The 15,473-nt window shown below is 36.9% G+C and overlaps 2 protein-coding genes across 4 annotated transcripts in view; one reads left to right on the top strand and one right to left on the bottom strand.

Moving 5' to 3' along the window:
- LOC129747761 (pseudouridylate synthase RPUSD2-like) overlaps positions 1-15,473 on the bottom strand; it is a 716,686-nt gene that overhangs the window by 240,364 nt on the left and 460,849 nt on the right. The gene's annotated exons all lie outside the window — the stretch shown is intronic.
- Positions 14,225-15,001, top strand: LOC129747762 (uncharacterized). The gene has a single exon (XM_055742111.1). The coding sequence runs from the start codon at positions 14,246-14,248 to the stop codon at positions 14,978-14,980; it is 735 nt and encodes a 244-aa protein (XP_055598086.1). The 5' UTR covers positions 14,225-14,245; the 3' UTR covers positions 14,981-15,001.

Genomic DNA, 15,473 nt, shown 5'->3' with positions numbered 1-15,473 from the left:
CAAGATGAATGGATTCAACTTTGAGTATTGCTGAAGAGCGCACTAGCGCTATGGTCTCCCTATCAACGATATGCGATAATCCTCGTATAAATCCAAGGTCAGGGGCTTCAAATGAAATTTTCAACGTAGGTATATCGTAGCTAAAACTGAGAGCAGAGAAACGTTCAGAACAGTCCAGTTTACAATTATATTAATGAGAGAGAAGACAGAACCTATGTCCAATAAATGGAAAATATTCTCGAAATGCTGCAATGAGAGTCAGTATTAGAGGTCACTAACCGATGTGGATGTCTAAAAAAACTGCTTATATAAGTTGACCTTAACTGCAAGTTTTTGTGAATCACTGCCTGGCAGGTGTATCTCAAACATGGAACTAAATCGCCAGTGTAATCAAAAGGCAAAATCGAGATTCGGGAACGTAAGTAGAGATGGATTGGGCATACGCTGCGAAGAGATGAGAACGGGGTTTGAAGAGAGGCGCTTGACTAGAATCCAGGTGGGCTTTGTAGAAGAGGCAGACCCAGAAGCTTTTGGCAGCGTAGTCTAGCCGCTGAAATCCGAACAGTTGACGAAAACGTTGGCTGGCAACAAGTGAAGATGATGGCTCCGGATCGCCAACAGTGAAGATCTTTTATCTCGGCCCTATGCGTCGGACAAGCAGTGTGGGCCCTTAGGTAGTCAGGTTGTCAAGTCATCAACAAAGACAAGCTTTATTGAAGAGTTTATAACGAGCCTGTTGCTATAGCAATAGACTTGGCCCTCATACGAAGTGTAACCTGGTTATTACGCTCATTAGACCGGTATTGCTCGAGGAGGACCTGCACACACTCGGAGTTTTCCAGCGACGAGTGTTAAGAACCATCTTTGGTGGCGTACAGGAGGACGGAGTTTGACATGTTGCAAAACAGGTGTTCGCTATGAATCCGGTAGGAACGAGCTGAGCAGGGGCGGAACGAGGGATATGGTCAGACCAAGAAGAGCGTGATCAGGCGAATGTGGAATGTTCGAGAAATTGGAGAACGGTTGCCACGGACCGAGGAAATTTTGGGAATCATGTTCATCAAGTTATGTCGTGAGATTTCCGTAGATAAAAAAATAGTTGGTTAATCAAATATTATATATTCAATATGATGCAGTTCGCAATGCAATTAATCTGCATTGCTCATTTGCTTACCCATATGACAGTTAACAGATAAAAGTTTGGAGCTCACCTGAAATGAAAAAGAAAAAAAATGCATTATTCAAAAAGGAAACACATATTCGATGAGGTTTTTATTGAAATAAATTTTATAATATCAAATCATTCATGTCTAATTTTATCGAATGGAAAAGGTAATTGAAATTTTTGGAATAAAAATAAAATAAATCACCAATATAGTTGAAATCAGATATTGTTTCAATAATATAATTAAATTCTAATTCATTTGGTAGTCCATTTTGTTCGGATTCCTTACTTACTTACTTAATGATCCCGCGCCGATCCTCCGGTGCATAGGGCCGTGGTAAAAGACCTCCACTGTTGACGATCCGGAGCCAGCGTCTTCACCTGGTCCCAGTCAAGATTTTCGTCGACAGTTCGGATTTCAGCGGCTAGGCTTCGCCGCCACGAGTTTCTGGGCCTGCCTCTTCTTCGATGACCTTCTGGATTCCAATCTAGCGCCTCTCTGCAAATCTCGTTTTCATCTTTTCGCAGCGTGTGCCCAATCCATCTCCACTTACGTTCTCGAATCTCGATTTCTAGCGCCCTTTGATGACACCGGCGATGTAGTTCCTCATTCGAGATCCAGTTGCCAGGCCACCAAGCGCGGATGATATTCCGCAGGCAGCGGTTTACAAATACTTGCAGTTTTCGCGTCGTCACCGCATATGTGCACCAAGTTTCGCACCCGTACAGCAATACGGATTTGACGTTTGAGTTGAAGATTCGGATTTTTGTTCGTAGAGAGATCTGGCGTGACCGCCAGATGTTTCGGAGACTCGCAAACGCAAATCGGGCCTTTCTGATCCGGGTTTCGATGTCTTTCCTGGTACCACCATCAGGCGTTATCTGGCTACCAAGATACTGGAAGCACTCCACTTTCTCAACTTGTTGCCCAGCTACCATGAAACTGGAGGGATTTCCTGTGTTGATCTCCATCGACTTGGTCTTTCCGACATTGACTTTGAGACCTGCTGCCTTGGAACTTTCGGTGAGGTCGTCGAGTTTGCTCTGCATATCCGGTTGCGTTTGGGCGAGCAAAACAATATCGTCAGCCAGGTCAAGGTCGTTCAGATGCTCCATTGTTGAAGGATTCCACGGCAATCCTCGGTTCGGTGCACAGTCGATCGATCCAGTCAGAATCTCATCCATTACGATTAGAATTTCGGATTCCTTCCTGGGGCTATAATTAAACCAAACTTTTGACGTACACAACTTCAAAGACAACGCATCGTCCGTCGCAGCAAATAAAGTCTTTATTCAAGTTATGCGCAATCGAAAACATTCTTCAGCAGAGACGAAACTACCCGAATAAAAACTTTTTCTTCAAAAGAAAGCTACTCGATGCTCAAAGCAAAGGTATGCTCTGCTTCAAGAGCGTTTTAATAGCCAGCCATTAAGTAGGTTGGGTTCGTAAAATGGGTAGATAACAGCTGAAAGAAGACGAACTAATCCTTGCAGGAAGGTAGGACCTCCTTCCTTGCTCAAATACCCTTCCTGGCTCGGAGAAGTGCAACGAAAAAACTAACTAGAAGAAAACTCCTATTCCTTCCCTTCTTGGGTTTCTTCTTGTCGCAATCGTCTTCGTCTTGATCGTCATCAGCATCAGCATTCATTAATAATTTGATTAAGCAGTAGTCGTAATTGCTCCAGCCAGCCAGCCAGCCAGGGGCTAAGATGTTTCTGTCTGCCGTTCTCACGGTTTTACACCTTCCCGCAGACCGAACTCATTCCGCGCGTCTTAAAGCGACTTGAACGAGCCTCCAAAAAAGCTCAATGAAAGCTAGCTCTAGCTAGTCAGTTTTTTACGGCTGCTTCAATTTTGTTTAATTGTTCATTTACGATGCTACTCACACTCAACTATATAAGACTTAAAGACGTGGGTGGGTGAGTGCAAAATATAAGAGGAGGTATGAGTTGTACTGTATTTTAGTTTCTCTATCTATGGCATCATCGGTTTACTCCTTTACTTCTTCCCGTTCCGGGAGCTGTTTGACTTTGGCTCGTGCCATTGATCACGATTTTTTTTCAGTTTCGGAATTTGTTTCATCTTTTTCGTACCGACGACGATTAAGTTGCCTTTTCCGGGTGCTTGATTTTTAGCGCAATTAATACACACGCGGAGAGATTTAAGTGGGTGGTAACGACATGGAGTGTAATTTAATGCTACTGTTTTTTTTGGAACTTCATATTATTGAAAATGTGTTATTAATTTATTTTCGATATAAAAAATTTGAAAAGAATAATTACTTCAAGAAGAGCAGTTTTTAAAGAAGAATTTCAGCTCCAACAGAAACTTTAAACATATCACTTATGTCATTTTGTGACATTTATGTGTCATTTTTGTATCATTTTTGTGCCATTTTTGTGTCTTTTTGTGTCATTTTTGTGTCATTTTTAAGTCATTTTTTGGTATTTTTAAGTCTTTTTTGAGTCATTTTTGTATTATTGTTGTATCATTTTTGTGTCACTTTTTGTCAATTTTGAGTCATTTTTGTGCTTTTTTGGTATTATTTTGGTGCCATTTTTGTGTCATTTTTGTATAATTTGTGAATCATTTAATGTTATTTTTGTGTGATTTTAGTGTCATTTTTGTGCCATTTTGTGTCATTTTCATGACCTTTTTTCTTGTCATTTTTGTGTCATTTTGTTGTAATTTTTGTATCATTTTTATGCCATTTTTGTGCCATTTTTTTTTGCTATTTATGTGTAATTTTTGTGTCATTCTTGCATTATTTTTGTGAAATTTTTGTTTAATTTTTGTGTAATTTTTGTGTAATTTTTGTGTATTTTTTGTGAATTTTTTGTCATTTTTGTCATTTTTGTCATCGTTGTGTCAATTTTGTTTTTTTTTGTCATTTTTGTCATTTTTGACATTTTTGTCATTTTTGTCATTTTTGTCATTTTTGTCATTTTTGTCATGTTTGTCATTTTTGTCATTTTTGTCATTTTTGTCATTTTTGTCATTTTTGTGTCATTTTTGTGTCATTTTTGTGTCATTTTTGTGTCATTTTTGTGTCATTTTTGTGTCATTTTTGTGTCATTTTTGTGTCATTTTTGTGTCATTTTTGTGTCATTTTTGTGTCATTTTTGTGTCATTTTTGTGTCATTTTTGTGTCATTTTTGTGTCATTTTTGTGTCATTTTTGTGTCATTTTTGTGTCATTTTTGTGTCATTTTTGTGTCATTTTTGTGTCATTTTTGTGTCATTTTTGTGTCATTTTGGAGTCATTTTTGTGTCATTTTTGTAATTTTTGTAATTTTTGTAATTTTTGTTATTTTTGTAATTTTTGTAATTTTTGTAATTTTTGTAAATTTTGTAATTTTTGTAATTTTTGTAATTTTTGTAATTTTTGTAATTTTTGTAATTTTTGTAATTTTTGTAATTTTTGTAATTTTGGTAATTTTTGTCTTTTTTGTCATTTTTGTCATTCTTGTCATTTTTGTAATTTTTGGTCATTTTTGTAATTTTTGTAATTTTTGTAATTTTTGTAATTTTTGTAATTTTTATAATTTTTGTAATTTTTGTAATTTTTGTCATTTTTGTCATTTTCGTCATTTTTGTCATTTTTGTAATTTTTGTCATTTTTGTCATTTTTGTCATTTTTGTCATTTTTGTCATTTTTGTCATTTTTGTCATTTTTGTCATTTTTGTCATTTTTGTCATTTTTGTCATTTTTGTCATTTTAATCATTTTTGTCATTTTTGTCATTCTGGTCATTTTTGTCATTTTTGTCATTTTTGTCATTTTTGTCATTTTTGTCATTTTTGTCATTTTTGTCATTTTTATCATTTTTGTCATTTTTGTCATTTTTGTCATTTTTGTCATTTTTGTCATTTTTGTCATTTTTGTCATTTTTGTCATTTTTGTCATTTTTGTCATTTTTGTCATTTTTGTCATTTTTGTCATTTTTGTCATTTTTGTCATTTTTGTCATTTTTGTCATTTTTGTCATTTTTGTCATTGTTGTCATTATTGTCATTTTTGTCATATTTGTCATTCTGGTCATTTTTGTCATTTTTGTCATTTTTGTCATTTTTGTCATTTTTGTCATTTTTGTCATTTTTGTCATTTTTGTCATTTTTGTCATTTTTGTCATTTTTGTCATTTTTGTCATTTTTGTCATTTTTGTCATTTTTGTCATTTTTGTCATTTTTGTCATTTTTGTCATTTTTGTCATTTTTGTCATTTTTGTCATTTTTGTCATTTTTGTCATTTTTGTCATTTTTGTCATTTTGTCATTTTTGTCATTTTTGTCATTTTTGTCATTTTTGTCATTTTTGTCATTTTTGTCATTTTTGTCATTTTTGTCATTTTTGTCATTTTTGTCATTTTTGTCATTTTTGTCATTTTTGTCATTTTTGTCATTTTTGTCATTTTTGTCATTTTTGTCATTTTTGTCATTTTTGTCATTTTTGTCATTTTTGTCATTTTTGTCATTTTTGTCATTTTTGTCATTTTTGTCATTTTTGTCATTTTTGTCATTTTTGTCATTTTTGTCATTTTTGTCATTTTTGTCATTTTTGTCATTTTTGTCATTTTTGTCATTTTTATCATTTTTGTCATTTTTGTCATTTTTGTCATTTTTGTCATTTTTGTCATTTTTGTCATTTTTGTCATTTTTGTCATTTTTGTCATTTTTGTCATTTTTGTCATTTTTGTCATTTTTGTCATTTTTGTCATTTTGTCATTTTTGTCATTTTTGTCATTTTTGTCATTTTTGTCATTTTTGTCATTTTTGTCATTTTTGTCATTTTTGTCATTTTTGTCATTTTTGTCATTTTTGTCATTTTGTCATTTTTGTCATTTTTGTCATTTTTGTCATTTTTGTCATTTTTGTCATTTTTGTCATTTTTGTCATTTTTGTCATTTTTGTCATTTTTGTCATTTTGTCATTTTTGTCATTTTTGTCATTTTTGTCATTTTTGTCATTTTTGTCATTTTATCATTTTTGTCATTCTGGTCATTTTGTCATTTTTGTCATTTTTGTCATTTTTGTCATTTTTGTCATTTTTGTCATTTTGTCATTTTTGTCATTTTTGTCATTTTTGTCATTTTGTCATTTTTGTCATTTTTGTCATTTTTGTCATTTTTGTCATTTTTGTCATTTTTGTCATTTTTGTCATTTTTGTCATTTTTGTCATTTTTGTCATTTTTGTCATTTTTGTCATTTTTGTCATTTTTGTCATTTTTGTCATTTTGTCATTTTTGTCATTTTTGTCATTTTTGTCATTTTTGTCATTTTTTGTCATTTTGTCATTTTTGTCATTTTTGTCATTTTTGTCATTTTTGTCATTTTTGTCATTTTTGTCATTTTTGTCATTTTTGTCATTTTTGTCATTTTTGTCATTTTTGTCATTTTTTGTCATTTTTGTCATTTTTGTCATTTTGTCATTTTGTCATTTTGTCATTTTTGTCATTTTTGTCATTTTTGTCATTTTTGTCATTTTTGTCATTTTTGTCATTTTTGTCATTTTTGTCATTTTGTCATTTTTGTCATTTTTGTCATTTTTGTCATTTTTGTCATTTTTGTCATTTTTGTCATTTTGTCATTTTTGTCATTTTTGTCATTTTTGTCATTTTTGTCATTTTTGTCATTTTGTCATTTTTGTCATTTTTGTCATTTTTGTCATTTTTGTCATTTTTGTCATTTTTGTCATTTTTGTCATTTTTGTCATTTTTGTCATTTTTGTCATTTTTGTCATTTTTGTCATTTTTGTCATTTTTGTCATTTTTGTCATTTTGTCATTTTTGTCATTTTGTCATTTTTGTCATTTTTGTCATTTTTGTCATTTTTGTCATTTTTGTCATTTTTGTCATTTTTGTATTTTTGTCATTTTTGTCATTTTGTCATTTTTGTCATTTTTGTCATTTTTTGTCATTTTTGTCATTTTTGTCATTTTTGTCATTTTTGTCATTTTGTCATTTTTGTCATTTTTGTCATTTTTGTCATTTTTGTCATTTTTGTCATTTTTGTCATTTTTGTCATTTTTGTCATTTTTGTCATTTTTGTCATTTTTGTCATTTTTGTCATTTTTGTCATTTTTGTCATTTTTGTCATTTTTGTCATTTTTGTCATTTTTGTCATTTTTGTCATTTTTGTCATTTTTGTCATTTTTGTCATTTTTGTCATTTTTGTCATTTTTGTCATTTTGTCATTTTTTGTCATTTTTGTCATTTTTGTCATTTTTGTCATTTTGTCATTTTTGTCATTTTTGTCATTTTTGTTCATTTTTGTCATTTTTGTCATTCTGGTCATTTTTGTCATTTTTGTCATTTTTGTCATTTTTGTCATTTTTGTCATTTTTGTCATTTTTGTCATTTTTGTCATTTTTGTCATTTTTGTCATTTTTGTCATTTTTGTCATTTTTGTCATTCTGGTCATTTTTGTCATTTTTGTCATTTTTGTCATTTTTGTCATTTTTGTCATTCTGGTCATTTTTGTCATTTTTGTCATTTTTGTCATTTTTGTCATTTTTGTCATTTTTGTCATTTTTGTCATTTTTGTCATTTTTGTCATTCTGGTCATTTTTGTCATTTTTGTCATTTTTGTCATTTTTGTCATTTTTGTCATTTTTGTCATTTTTGTCATTTTTGTCATTTTTGTCATTTTTGCCATTTTTGTCATTTTTGTCATTTTTGTCATTTTTGTCATTTTTGTCATTTTTGTCATTTTTGTCATTTTTGTCATTTTTGTCATTTTTGTCATTTTTGTCATTTTTGTCATTTTTGTCATTTTTGTCATTTTTGTCATTTTTGTCATTTTTGTCATTTTTGTCATTTTTGTCATTTTTGTCATTTTTGTCATTTTTGTCATTTTTGTCATTTTTGTCATTTTTGTCATTTTTGTCGTTTTTGTCATTTTTGTCATTTTTGTCATTTTTGTCATTTTTGTCATTTTTGTCATTTTTGTCATTTTTGTCATTTTTGTCATTTTTGTCATTTTTGTCATTTTTGTCATTTTTGTCATTTTTGTCATTTTTGTCATTTTTGTCATTTTTGTCATTTTTGTCATTTTTGTCATTTTTGTCATTCTGGTCATTTTTGTCATTTTTGTCATTTTTGTCATTTTTGTCATTTTTGTCATTTTTGTCATTTTTGTCATTTTTGTCATTTTTGTCATTTTTGTCATTTTTGTCATTTTTGTCATTTTTGTCATTTTTGTCATTTTTGTCATTTTTGTCATTTTTGTCATTTTTGTCATTTTTGTCATTTTTGTCATTTTTGTCATTTTTTTCATTTTTGTCATTTTTGTCATTTTTGTCATTTTTGTCATTTTTGTCATTTTTGTCATTTTTGTCATTTTTGTCGTTATTGTCATTTTTGTCATTTTTGTCATTTTTGTCATTTTTGTCATTTTTGTCATTTTTGTCATTTTTGTCATTTTTGTCATTTTTGTCATTTTTGTCATTTTTGTCATTTTTGTCATTTTTGTCATTTTTGTCATTTTTGTCATTTTTGTCATTTTTGTCATTTTTGTCATTTTTGTCATTTTTGTCATTTTTGTCATTTTTGTCATTTTTGTCATTTTTGTCATTTTTTTAATTTTTGTCATTTCTGTCATTTTTGTCATTTTTGTCATTTGTGTCAGTTTTGGCCTAAATTACTCATGGTGAGCTTTCCCGTGGAAGGTAAATTGATTTTTGTTCCTCCTCTCTTTATTATTTATCCTATACCTGAATTAGACGGAGAAGATTGGCGAAGCTAGGGGTGGTAATTTTTCATGCATCAGCTCGTAAATCAAACAGAAAGCCGCACCTGTCAGTGGGTCCTAGCCTACAGAAGCTAGAGGTACTATAACTATTAATGTATTTGTGTTAACGTACGTGTGTTTAAATGGTGGAGAAGTTGAAATGTTAGTTAGTGTCTAACCTTTTGCCTACCAGGACGACGACCAAATGTGAATATGTTGTTTTGCGTTGTTGTGCCTGACCGACTGACTGACTCTAAGCTAGACTCTAGGAGGATTTGAAAAATATAATTTATGGCTGCTGATGGACAATAAGATAAATGCTTTAGATAGTTGAGTTCAGGTTTTTTTTCTTCCTCGATCCATTCCTCACGCTAACTTTATGGATAATGCTAGGTTGTTTATGGGAGTGAGCTAAATAATGATACATGTAGTATAACTTTATTTGAGTAGACCAATTTTTATTATTACACGTTCACATGGCAGAGGCAGTTGATGACTTAGTCTACCTCACAAAAACCAATTTTATATGAGATCAAAATTCACTCTTATAAAATTTCAAGTTGAATATTTTGTTTGTCAAAACAGGGAAATTTTTGATGATTTAAATTGTTTTGACAAAATCGACAATTTGACGATTTTGACGATTTTATTTTTTTGAAAGGGTTCATAATTTGAGAATTTTGACAAATTTGAATTCTTGATTTTTTTGCCAATTTGGTAATTTTTGACAATTTTATGGATAATGCTAGGTTGTTTATGGGAGTGAGCTAAATAATGATACATGTAGTATAACTTTATTTGAGTAGACCAATTTTTATTATTACACGTTCACATGGCAGAGGCAGTTGATGACTTAGTCTACCTCACAAAAACCAATTTTATATGAGATCAAAATTCACTCTTATAAAATTTCAAGTTGAATATTTTGTTTGTCAAAACAGGGAAATTTTTGATGATTTAAATTGTTTTGACAAAATCGACAATTTGACGATTTTGACGATTTTATTTTTTTGAAAGGGTTCATAATTTGAGAATTTTGACAAATTTGAATTCTTGATTTTTTTGCCAATTTGGTAATTTTTGACAATTTTGGCAATTGGCACAGTTTTGAAAACTTTGATAATATTTTATCAATTTCTGTCGGTTTATTGTTAGGTTTGATGAAATTTTCGCCCATTTCCACTCTTGACTCTCGACTTTCGACTCTCGAATCTCCAATCTTGACTCACGACTCTCGAATCTCAAATCTCGACTCTCGACTCTCGATTCACGAATCTCGACAATCGGCTCTCGACTCTCGACTTTCGACTCTTGGCTCTCTGCTCTCGACTCTTGATTGTCGACTCTCGACTTTCGACTATATACTTTCTGCCTTCAACTCTCGACTCTCGACTCTCGACTCTCGACTCTTGACTCTCGACTCTCGACTCTCGACTCTCGACTCTCCACTCTCGACTTTCGACTCTCGACCCTTGACTCTCGACTCTCGACTCTCGACTCTCAACTCTCGACTCTCGACTCTCGACTTTCGTCTCTCAACTTTCCACTCTCAGCTCTCGACTCTCGACTCTAAACTCTCGACTCTCGACTCTTGACTCTCGACCCTTGACTCTCGATTCTCGACTCTCGACTCTCGACTCTCGACTCTCGATTCTTGACTCTCAACTCTCGACTCTCGACTCTCAACTCTCGACTTTCGACTCTCGACCTTTGACTCTCGACTCTCGACTCTCGACTCTCGACTCTTGACTCTCGACTCTCGACTCTCGATTCTTGACTCTCAACTCTCGACTCTCGACTCTCAACTCTCGACTTTCGACTCTCGACTTTCGACTCTCGACCTTTGACTCTCGACTCTCGACTCTCGACTCTCGACTCTTGACTCTCGACTCTCGACTCTCGACTCTTGACTCTCGACTCTCGACTCTCGACTCTCGACTCTCGACTCTCGACTCTCGACTCTCGACTCTCGACTCTCGACTCTCGACTCTCGACTCTCGACTCTCGACTCTCGACTTTCGTCTCTCAACTTTCCACTCTCAGCTCTTGACTCTTGACTCTAAACTCTCGACTCTCGACTCTCGACTCTCGACTTTCGTCTCTCGACTTTCCACTCTCAGCTCTCGACTCTCGACTCTACACTCTCGACTCGCGACTCTCGACTCTCGACTCTCGACTCTCGACTCTCGACTCTCGACTCTTGACTCTCAACTCTCGACTCTCGACTCTCGACTCTCGACTCTCGACTCTCGACTCTCGACTTTCGACTCTCGACCCTTGACTCTCGACTCTCCACTCTCGACTCTCGACTCTCGACTCTCGACTCTCGACTCTCGACTCTTGACTCTCGACTCTCGACTCTCGACTCTCGACTCTAGACTCTCGACTCTCGACTCTCGACATTCGTCTCTCAACTTTCCACTCTCAGCTCTCGACTCTTGACTCTTAACTCTCGACTCTCGACTCTTGACTCTCTGCTCTCGACTCTCGACTCTCGACTTTTGACTCTAGACATTCGACTCTTGATTCTCGACTCTCGACTCTAAACTCTCGACTCTAGACTCTCGACTCTTGACTTTCGACTCTCGGCTCTCGACTCTTGACTCTCGACTCTCGACTCTCGACTCTCGACTCTCAACTCTCGACTCTCGACTCTCGACTCTCGACTCTTGACTCTCGACTCTCGGCTCTCGACTCTTGACTCTCGGCTCTCGGCTCTCGACTCTAGACTCTCGACTCTAAACTCTCGACTCTCGACTCTCGACTCTCGACTCTCGACTCTCGACTCTCGACTCTCGACTCTTGACTCTCGACTCTCGACTCTCGACTCTCGACTCTCGACTCTTGACTCTCTGCTCTCGACTTTTGACTCTCGACTCTTGGCTCTCTGCTCTAGTCTCTCGACTCACGACCCTCGGCTCTCGCCTCTCGACTCTCGACTCTAAACTTTCGACTCTTGACTCTCGACTCTCGACTCTCGGCTTTCGACTCTCAACTCTCGGCTCTCGCCTCTCGACTCTTGACTCTCGACTCTCGACTCTCGGCTCTCAACTCTTGACTCTCGACTCTCCACTCTCAGCTCTCGACTCTAAACTCTCGACTCTAGACTCTCGACTCTCGACTCTCGAATCTCGACTCTTGACTCTCGACTCTCGGCTCTCGAGTCTTGACTCTCGAGACTCGACTCTTGACTCTTGACTCTCGACTCTCGACTCTCGACTCTCGACTCTCGACTCTCGACCCTTGAGTCTCGACTCTCGACTTTTGACTCTTCTATACTCTCTGCTAACGACTTTTGACTCTTGACTTTCGACTGTCGACTCTCGACTCTCGGCTCTCGACTTTCCACTCTCAGCTCTCGACTCTCGACTCTAAACTCTCGACTCTCGACTCTTGACTCTCTGCTCTCGACTTTTGACTCTCGACTCTCGACTCTCGACTCTCGACTCTTGACTCTCGACTCTCAACTCTCGGCTCTCGCCTCTCGACTCTCGACTCTAGACTTTCGACTCTTGATTCTCGACTCTCGACTCTTGACTCTCGATTCTCGACTCTCGACTCTCGACTCTCGACTCTCGACTCTCGACTTTCGACTCTCGACTCTCGACTCTCGACTCTCGACTCTCGACTCTCGACTCTCGACTTTCGACTCTCGACTCTCGACTCTCGACTCTCGACTCTCGACTCTCGACTCTCGACTCTCGACTCTCGACTCTCGACTCTTGACTCTCGACTCCCGACTCTCGACTCCCGACTCTCGACTACCGACTCTCGGCTCTCGACTCTCGACTACCGACTCTCGGCTCTCGACTTTGGACCCCAAACTCTCAACTCTCGACTCTCGACTCTTGACTCTTGACTCTCGACTCTTGACTCTCGAATTTCCAATTTTCGACACTTGATCCGCGATTCTCGACTCTCGATTCTCGACTATCGAATCTCAACTCTCAACTCTTGACTCTCGACTCTCGACTCTCCATTCTCGACTTTCATTCGACTCTCGACTCTCGACTCTCGACTCTCGACTCTCAACTCTCGACTCTCGACTCTCGACTCTAGACTCTCGACTCTCTACTCTCGACTCTCGACTCTCGACTCTCAATTTTGGACTTGTGGCTCTGATGTTTGAGTAATTTTCCGGGTTATGTTCTGTCATATTAGACTTGAAAAAAAATCACAAATAACACCACGCCGAAGCGTTTTTGGTAAATCGTGTTTCCAAAAACTTCATTTAACCTTAATGGTATAAAAGCATCCCAATGACGACGACGACGACGACGACTAACGCGTTCCTTTTACTCCTGTAGCTACCGGAATTCTCAAACCCGTAACGAACATGACAGCAAAATCCCATTTGTTCAGCTTCAGCCACTTTCGTTTGGAAAGCTGCTGCTCCCAGTACTCCATCATCACCGTTTTATCCCGTGATGGCCGACGTCATCATCGCCCGGCATCCTGATCCTTGTTGTCGCTGCTGTTTTTTGTTGCTTTTGAAGGTACTTGTTATGGGTCGTCGCCGACTGCGGATGTTGCTGTTGTTTGGGTTGTAGGTAAGCAACAACATAAACTTCCGGCTGCTGAGAATGCACTTTTCCGGGTCTTCTCTCTGCCGGGTCCAGGTTGCAAAAGTAGACCGGAATTTTTGCGGGGAGTGGCCGTTTTATGCTAACCGGAGAGAACCTTTTAATTTGTTTACTTTCAAACGAAAGTTTACCAGTTCCAACTGTGACGAGGGAAAGTGTGCGGAAAAATTTGCTAGGCTCCCGGACAGCTCTGGCGAAGTCATCGCAGCATCGCAAAGCTCCGAGACAAAAGTGGACATATTTTTTTTTTTTGCGCTTCTCAGAGCTCGGGCTTAATGCGGCGGAAAGCAAACTTGACTTTTCCTCGATGTCCCGGTTGTAGTTAAGAGCCATGGCAAGGGGGATGTTACGAAAAACGGCAACCATCTCGTCGTGGCCATCCTTCCGTTTCCGCAGATGCCGGAGTCGGGTTGTCGTTTTGCTTCTGCCGCCGCTATTATGAAGCTTTTCGTTTTTCTTCCGGTTGGCCAATTTGCATATTGTTTGCTGTTAGTTTTTGGCGGAGGAAGGTCACAAACAAGGACCTGTGGAATGTGGAACTCTTTGACTTGCTCACACAAAATGAGCGGGAATTCTCGTCCAAAGTTTCGAAAGATTTCTCGTCGTTGCACTCCTAATTGTTCTGCTTTCGTTGCGCTTCAAGAAGCAACGTAATTAGGTACTTATTCGTAGTCAAGGAACAAACAAAAATTTATGAATATGAAAGCAACAAGAAGGCTTTGAGTTTAACTCGATATAGTTCAGACAGAAAATAGATTACAACACTTAAAATATGTACCAAGATTGTGTTCGGCTTTGCCATGATGACCCGAATCTGGAGGACGTCAGTTTCGGATCCTACCTGGAAGACATCCCGGAGGAAGACGAATCGGAATCCCATTCGGAAACAACTTCAGCCAACACAGTCCTGCGGCAGCCTCAAAGATTGCCCCTAATTCCATCGGAGGAGGAACTCCTCGAAGATCAATACTTTCCCGGGCTCCTGGACGATTTCGTCCAAGGGCAAGCTTCATTCTCCGGGGAAATATTTGTCCCCGAAGGCGATTCGACCGTTGTTAGGACAACTTCTCTTCTGGAAGCATTCGATCGACGGGTTCAACACGAGCAAAGTCAAATTCGAAACCGGTTAGGGATCGGCAATTGGGCTGAAAATTCAGGGTCAGAGAACTACCAATCAGGTCCAATCGAAGAACAGGTTCCGATCCGGGAGCCAGAAATCCGTGCTGCCGTCATGGGCGTCAACATCGATCGGACCCTGCGGAATCGACCGGAAACGGAACTGACCAGGGCGATAGATTGCCTAACGAAAGCGGAAGTTATGCAGCAGTATCAGCTTAGGGCCGATGTTATGAACCATTTTTCCCAACGAATTGCGGGTCAACAGTCTTCGATCGGAGGGTCCCTTCAAGATTTTAGTAGATTAAGCCGTTCCAAGGAAGATGAGAATGAAGAAGAGAATCCGCTGGAGATTGTCAGCTACATCGGTTATACTAGAAATAAGAAGTGACTATTGACTTAAGTACTACTTTTAGGAGTTTGTTTGAAAAAAATTATAATTCGTGAAATTGAAAACCTTATTTACGTTATTCTACTTCATCGAATAGTCAACTTTCCCTGTTAAGTTTCTAGAATTGAAGCAATAAATTTCGCTTTCGCCAAATAACCGGATTCCATGGAAAAAAATGCATATTCAAGTTTCACCAAGCAACAAACGAATTTGTAATTTGATGAGAGGAAGAAAAAAAAATCCAAAAATCGAAGCATCTTTGGCGAGGTCAACGTCATTTACGTGATTAACCCTCTAGGTTCCTGGTTAGAGACCCAAAATTTATCATTTCCTTAATCTAAAAAATAGTGAGTCAAACATATTTAAATATTGGAGATAAAATTCAGCTTATCCAAATTAAATTTTCGAGAAAAGGTCTCGAAAGGGTTAAAAAAAAATCTATTAACAAAATCAGCAAATATATTTGCATAAATATTTCGTTCACTCGTTCAAT

Source organism: Uranotaenia lowii, chromosome 2 (genome assembly GCF_029784155.1).
Source record: "Uranotaenia lowii strain MFRU-FL chromosome 2, ASM2978415v1, whole genome shotgun sequence".
Lineage (NCBI taxonomy): Eukaryota > Metazoa > Arthropoda > Insecta > Diptera > Culicidae > Uranotaenia > Uranotaenia lowii.
This window is presented reverse-complemented; position numbering and strand designations above follow the sequence as displayed.